The sequence below is a fragment of the Tiliqua scincoides genome, chromosome 3, assembly GCF_035046505.1.
Source record: "Tiliqua scincoides isolate rTilSci1 chromosome 3, rTilSci1.hap2, whole genome shotgun sequence".
NCBI lineage: Eukaryota > Metazoa > Chordata > Lepidosauria > Squamata > Scincidae > Tiliqua > Tiliqua scincoides.
The window spans coordinates 967,665-975,499 of record NC_089823.1 but is presented as its reverse complement, the minus strand read 5'-3'; the positions used below and the strand labels follow the sequence as shown (position 1 = coordinate 975,499).

At 48.0% G+C, this 7,835-nt stretch overlaps 1 protein-coding gene across 1 annotated transcript; it reads left to right on the top strand.

Annotated features, from left to right (window-relative positions):
- The first annotated feature begins 6,189 nt into the window (after positions 1 to 6,189).
- Positions 6,190 to 7,146, top strand: LOC136643904 (olfactory receptor 51G2-like). The gene has a single exon (XM_066619321.1). It carries the CDS (start codon positions 6,190 to 6,192, stop codon positions 7,144 to 7,146), a length of 957 nt encoding a protein of 318 aa, XP_066475418.1.
- Positions 7,147 to 7,835: the final 689 nt, after the last annotated feature.

Here is a 7,835-nt window from a genome sequence, read left to right as displayed (position 1 = left end):
GCTTGCAGTGAGGCAGGCTCCCCCCCAAGGGGCTTCGGAAGGATGCATAAAGACTGCTCCTTCCTGAGCGCTGCAGGCCTCACCCGCCTGCGTGCGGAAAGGGGAACGTGCCCTGACTGTAGAACCCGAGGCGCAGGACGCTGGAGGGAGGAGGACCCACAGAAGACGCCCACAGTCAGCTTGCGGTGAGACCTCTTTGCTTCAGCCGGTTGTGGGGAGCTGCCTTTCCTTGAGAGGCTGCCTCTGATTTCCTTTGTGTGCCGAGTCCTGGGAATTTGCTCTGCATGTCTAGCACAGATGGGGGTGGGCAGACAGGAGAACCCCCCACAAGACGCTGCCAACTTCCAGACTGGTTTTGGACATGGTAATGCACAAAAGCTTAATGAAGTTTTATTGGAAGTTGTACTTTTGGTATAAGTGTCAAACAGCTTAATTGAAATTATGCAGGTTATCACTGAACATTTTGTTGAGCCTGTTGATGAGTGCAATTTGACATTGTGTCAGTCAGGATCCCATTAATCCAGAGGTCTCCAAACTGCAGGGACGTGCGGTGGGTGGGGAGGCAGATGAGGCAGAGCCTCCCCACCAGAGTCCGTCAAAAAGCGCCACCGCAGACCGTGTGGGTTGTGGGTGCCTCACATGGCAACAGCGCTTTTCAAAGGACTCTGGTGGGGAGGCTCTGCCCCACCTGCCTCCCCACCCACCGCACGTCCCTGCCAAACTGCAGTCTGGGGACTACATCTGGCCTGCCTCAAGATTCTATCCAGCCTGCAGCAACTGGCCTTTTTCGTCAGAGCATTTGCTGATGTCTGACATTTTTACTCATACTCATTTTTACTCATTTTTACTCATTTTTACTCATTTTATATCTCATTTCTCAGTTCAAGCTCAGCACGATTCCTTTGGAATTGTCACGTTTCTCTTTTGTTCTGAATCATATCATGCTGGTTACAAAAGAAAAAAAAATCCAAGTAAAACTTATTCATTCATTTACATTTCATTCATTCATAAATCAAACTGATTTTTTTTTTTTTTTTTTTGGCCTCTGGAAATATACAAAATATACAAGGTGGCTAAGATGTGGCCCTCAAACTGAAAAGTTTGGTGAGCCAGTGGCATCGCTAGGCGGTGTGGGTGGTGCGGGTCACACCGGGTGACATGCACTGGGGGGTGATGCGCACTGTGGGTGACATGCTAAAATCGCAGTGGTTAGGGGTAATACCACATGTTATATACCATTGGATGCAAAATTTCCAGCAGAATGCAATGCAAAAAACCAGAGTGAAATATCTCCTTTCTATCAAAAGTTATGGCCAAAACACTGGAGAACAAAAAACTGCATGATGCCCTATGGAAAGTGAAACTGAGCCATATCACACGTTTACTCGCGCGTAGGCGACCTTGCCTTGGTTCAGAGGTGTCAAACACGTTTCAAACCAAGGGCCGAATAGCAATCATGATGGCCGGAAGTGATGTCATTAGGCAGGAAATGATGTCATTAAACAGGTCATAACCAAAAATAAGCACTTTTCCTCACTTAGGAACTCATTAGCTGCAAATGACAGAAGAGAAAATATGCAAATCTTGATCATATTTCAAGATATGGGAGAGCCCAATTTTCATGTGGGCTGCCCTTTCAGAAGTAACACCTCAGCACTGCTCAGCAGATGAGAGCCTGAGGGCCAGATAAAAAGCTTTTGTGGGCCGCATCCGGCCCCCGGGACTTATGTTTGACACCCCTGCCTTAGTCCGTCGGAAAGGGCAGGCTGAGAGGAATCCAACGACACCAGAATGGTCCCAATCCAATGAATGCAACCCCCAAAAACACCTGAAAAGGAAATCCCTCCCTCCTAGCAGACCAATGTATTGAGCCCTATGGAAAGCGAAACTAAAGGCGCAATCCGAACCAACTTTCCAGCACTGACATATCTGTGCCAATGTGGTGTGCACTGCATCCTGTAGTGGGGAAGTAGTCAAGGGGGGCCTCCTCAAGTTAAGGACATATTTGTTGCCTTACTTTGGGGGCTGTATTGAGGCTAAGTCAGTGCTGGAAACTTGGTTAGGATTGCACCCTATGCCTCACAGTTGCGTCTACTCACAAGTAAGCAAACATGCCTTTGCAGGTGGTCAGGCCAGGCAAAGGGGAATGTGAAGCCACCAGAATGGTCCTGATCTGATGGAACTGGAGTTCAGCAAATGCTCCAGAAGGCAGCCTCCCGCCTCCCACTGAAAAGGATCAAAACAGAGGCTTCAGCTGATAAGGTGAACTTATTTGAGACTTGCAAAGCCAGCTGGATCCTGACAGTGATCTGGTTTAAACAGAAGTGCTTAAATTGAACTGGGCACTGGGTAGGGCTGAAAACCTTACTGGTTTGGGAGGGGGGTGTTATTGCAGGCAGGCTACAGAGGAAATTCCCTTGGTGGACCAGGGCTGGCTTCTGCTTATTTTATTATTTGTTTTACTTTAATTATTTATACTTATTTAATTTGCCTGATTATGTCACTTCCATCACGACATCACTTCTGGTGGGTCTTGGACACTCATTCTAAAAAATGGGTCCCACTGCTAAAAGTTTGAGAACTGCTGCAATAAGGTGTAAGTAAGTTGATACCCTGGGGGGCGTGACACCACTAGTGACCAAAATCACTAAAATCACAGTTTGGAGGAATAATGCCAGCATGTCATATATCAATCAATGCGCAATTTCAAGCAGAATGTGTTCTATCTTTCTTCTATGAAAAGGTACAGCCAAAAAACCAGTGGGGGTGGGGCAATGGTACATTACCAATCCCACCACCTGGGGTGTTGCCCCGCCCACTGCATGGGGGGTGATGCGCTGGCATCCCACACAGGGTGATGTGAACCCGAGTGACGCCACTGGAGAGCCCTGCATTAATCTGCTCCCAGGTGATCTTAAACAGAATACCCCATATTTAGAGCTGTTACCACACAATAAAGATGTGGTTCTAATCATGATGTGAAGGTCAGGCATTCCAGCAAGGCCACAGTGAATGCCACTAGCAGAACTGAGTTACTGCAGGATACAGTCCCTAATTCTGTTCTGAGGGTTGAATCCATTGATCAGCATTTGGTTTCTAAGGTTCAACACATCAGGTAGGGAATTCCTCCTTCCTCCTTCCATACCTGGGCTGAGTTCTGTGCCCAGGTATTCTAGACATTTTGGCTGCCTACACACAAGTGGTTGTTCCCATCCTTCTGTCTAGGAAGCAGTTGCAGCTGCCACCATGTTCCAGAAGCATGTTCTTGCTGCAGCATCAGAGGTCAGAAGTGGGAGATGCTTCATCACTCCTGCACACAGCTGGAACCTCCTGAAAATCCTGCAGAGCCCCTGTAAGTTTGCTGCATCCACCTGTGGCACTGCAGCTTGGGAACCACTAAGAACATAAGAAGAGCCCCGCTGGATCAGGCCAAAAGCCCATCCAGTCCAGCTTCCTGAATCTCACAGTGGCCCACCAAATGCCACAGGGAGTACAACAGATAACAAGAGACCTGCATCCTGGTGCCCTCCCTTGCATCTGACATAGCCCATTTCTAAAATCAGGAGGTTGCACATACGCATCATGGTTTGTAACCCATGATGGACTGTTCCTCCAGAAATTGGTCTAATCCCCTTTTAAAGGCATCTAGGATAGATGCCAGCATCACATCCTGTGGCAATGAGTTCCACAGACCAACCACACGTTGGGTAAAGAAATAATATTATCATTATATATTATAATATTAGCCGTTTTGTTCTCAATACCTTTTCTAATAATCCCAAGCATAGAATTGGCCTTCTTCATTGCCACCGCACATTGGGTCGACACTTTCATCAACCTGTCCACCACCACCCCAAGATCTCTCACCTCAATTATCACAGACAGCGCAGAACCAATTAACCCAGTGGCTCTCACACATTTAGCACTGGGACCCACTCTTTAGAATGAGAATCTGTCAGGACCCACCAGAAGTGATGTCATGACAGGAAGTGACATCATCAAGCAGGAAAATTTTTACCCATCCTAGGCTGCAATCCTACCCACACTTACCAGGAGTAAGTCCCATTTACTGCCATTGTTTAAAGAATATACCTACAGTGGTGCCTCGCAAGACGAAATTAATTCATTCCGCGAGTCGTTTCGTATTGTGAAATTTTTATCTTGCGAATCGCGATTTAAAACAAACAAAAAAAAATGCGAAAAATTCGCCTTGCGAAGCACGGCCATAGAAAAATTCATCTTGCGAGTCACAAAACGCTTTTGTCTTGCGGGTTTTTCGTTGCACGAGGCATTCGTCTTGCGAGGCATCACTGTAGTAGCTTGCTAAAAGTACAGGTCTGTAACATTTCTCCAAATGCAGTCACATACCATGGTAGCATCAAGTCTAACATTAAAAATAAAATATTGAAATGAATGGGGACCCACCTGAAATTGGCTCGTGACTTACTTAGTGGGTCCCGACCCATAGTTTGAGAAACACTGCATTAGCTTATATGTGAAGTTTGGATTCTTTGCCCCAGTGTGCATGACTTTTGTCAGGATATCGAGGCACAACCAAGCGAAATGTGCAGCCTGAGCACGGCAAGGCCTGAAAGCCTGGGGGCTGTATCCAGATGTAAGCCCAAGGCTCAAGTAAGGCTCAAGGAAAGTGTACCATGTGAGCCTGAACTGGCCAGTGGTGACCGGAGAAATGTGCTGAGTCACAGTGACTTTGCAGCCCCAGTGCAAGTCAAAGGGAAAGGGGCTGGGGCATCCTGGGAGGATGAGGTCGCCAAGTCAGGAGAGGATGAGATAATGGAGACGAGGTCATCCCTTACCCGATTGGTCAGGGGATGTTTCAAAGGGAGGCTGCTGGAGCCTGCCCTCGTGGGCCCTCGTTGTGAGGAGTTTGGAAGAGCATGAATCTGTGTTGGAATGTCCAGAGAACTGCTTAATGTTTCGCTGCTGTGAGACTGGCTGCTGCTTGTATCACATGTAAATTCAGCTTGGTGGTGGACGTCTGCCTGGCTCATGTTTTCATTACATCTCGTTGCTATCTTGGGTCACTTCGGGTGCCAGCATTTCACTGCACTACTTGAGACATACAAAATAATGCAGGGGATGGACAGAGTGGATAGGGAGATGCTCTTTACACTCTCACATAAGACCAGAACCAGGGGACAGCCACTAAAATTGAGTGTTGGGCGGGTTAGGACAGACAAAAGAAAATATTTCTTTACTCAGCGCGTGGTCGGTCTGTGGAACTCCTTGCCACAGGATGTGGTGCTGGCGTCTAGCCTAGACGCCTTTAAAAGGGGATTGGACAAGTTTCTGGAGGAAAAATCCATTACGGGGTACAAGCCATGATGTGTATGCGCAACCTCCTGATTTTAGAAATGGGTTATGTCAGAATGCCAGATGCAGAAAAGGGCACCAGGATGAGGTCTCTTGTTATCTGGTGTGCTCCCTGGGGCATTTGGTGGGCCGCTGTGAGATACAGGAAGCTGGACTAGATGGGCCTATGGCCTGATCCAGTGGGGCTGTTCTTATGTTCTTTCTCTGCGGGCTCTGCTCATCGCACAGCCCCAACAACTTCACACTTACTTACAGAGGTGTAAGACCCACATAGGATTGGGCTGCCTGTCTACCCCTAATTCCCAGAATGGCAAATATTACCCTCTCAGCTACTTTATTAATTAATAGTTTATTAATATTAATACTTTGCTGCACTCTTGTCCATCTCCATCTGCTAATGTCAACGGGTATTACGTGGGAAAGACAAAAATTCTCCAAAAATGCATATTATTGAGCAGGGAGGCAAAACGAGCTTCCAGTTCAAGACAGGCCAGCAGGTCACACGTCTGCGTTGTGGGCAAAACACTTGCTGCTATTTGTCGTGGTTTGTGTTAATCCTAAGGCAGTCAGCAGACAAGTGTGGAACAGAGTCATGGTTAGACAATTGTTGGTTTGGGCGCCTTGGGAAACGCTGCTTTGAAACAAGAAACATGAGATAAATTTGCAAGCCAGCTTCATAATGGAAATTCAGAGATGCAGATTTGTGAAACGTTTGTGCTTCGTGTTCAGGCCACAGGAGGAGCAGGTGCCCGGCTGCCATCGCAAAGCTGGAGGGAAGGACTGAGCAACGGGACGTCGCCCTCTCTCTGACCAGGGAAGTGCCACATAAGATGGGCCAGACTGCCTGTGGAGAGCATGTCTTCCTCCAATGAGTCTTCCTGTGCTCCAGCTTTCCTCCTGACCGGCTTCCCTGGCCTGGAGAATTCCCACATCTGGATATCCCTCCCCATCTGCTCCATGTACCTGACAGCCATTGCAGGCAACTGCACCATCCTCTTCATCATCAAAACAGACAAGACTCTCCATGAGCCCATGTACTACTTCCTCTCCATGCTCGCATTTGTGGATCTGGGCTTATCGCTTGTCACTTTGCCCACCATGTTGAGTGTGCTCTGGTTCAACCACCACGGCATTTGTTTCCATGCTTGTCTGCTTCAGATGTACTTCATCCACACCTTCTCCATTGTTGAGTCAGGCATTCTGATTTCTATGGCCTTTGATCGGTTGGTGGCCATCCAAAACCCTTTGAGGTACACAACAGTCTTGAACAAAGACACTGTGATCAGGATTGGGACAGGGGTTGCACTTCGGGGGGCTTTTCTTGTTCTCCCAGGCTCCATCCTGCTGAATAGTCTGCAGTATGGAAGAGTGAACACGCTCTCATACTCATTTTGCTTGCACCAGGATGTTCTGAAGCTGGTGCATTCAGACAAGAGGCTCAACAGCATCTACGGCTTAACTGTGGTGCTGTTATCTGTGGGTCTTGACGCTGTCCTGCTTATTTTGTCCTACATCCTGATCCTCAAAACGGTGCTGAGCATTGCCTCCAAGGCGGAATGCTTCCGTGCCCTGAACACTTGCATCTCCCACATCTGTACTGTCCTCACCTTCTATATCCCGATGATTGGTCTCACGTTGATCCTACGATATCGGAAGAATGCTCCTCCAGTGGTCCACATCCTTATGGCCAACATCTACCTTCTGGTGCCACCTCTGATGAACCCCATCGTGTACACTGTGAAAACCAAGCAAATTCGAAGGAGGATTGTCAAGCGGTTCTGGAAGGGCAAAGAGGCACCTGGAACCCCTTAGCACCAGCTTCCAGATAAAGACGGTCATGAGAATCCTATCCCCTCCATGATCGAGAACCTAAGAAGACCCCTGCTGCTGTGCTGCATGCGGGGGGGACGGGGACGGGGCCTGAATGGAGGACGCTCCGCTATTGCGGCTCCCTTGCAGAGAAGCCCTTTTCCTTTGTTTCTGCTAAGTGGACTTTGGGTATGGGTGGCCCACACAGGGGGCCCCACCAGGTGATCTCAAAGAGTGGCCAGTTCGCATGGGAGGGGGCAGCCCTTCAGATACCCCAGCCCTACCCGTGAAGGGCTTTAGCGGCCCTGAGCAGCACCTCAATTGGCCTGTCGGAGTCAAACTGCCTGGTGCCCCGGCTGTGCAGCCACCACATTCTGCACTTTTTAAAAAATCACATTTCTATACCGTCCTCCCTCCGAGGAGCTCTGGGGGGTGTGCATCGTTATTTCCCTCATTTGCCTTCACAGCAACCCTGCAAAGCTGGCGAGGCTGAGAAACAGTGAGAAATAATTGAAAAATAATTTTAAGATTTTTTTTTTCTTTCAAAGAGGCTTTTAACTGCTGATACGTTGGGCTGGCACTTTTTTAATGAACATGATTTGAATTGGTGATCCATTCGGGTCTGATTTGTTTTAATTTTTTAGGTTTGAATATTTTAATATTTTTTAATATTTTAACTGCATTGTGCGTTC

Coding starts and splice junctions, on each gene's coding strand:
- LOC136643904 (XM_066619321.1), top strand. CDS start 6,190: ATGTCTTCCTCCAATGAGTCTTCCTGTGCTCCAGCTTTCCTCCTGACC.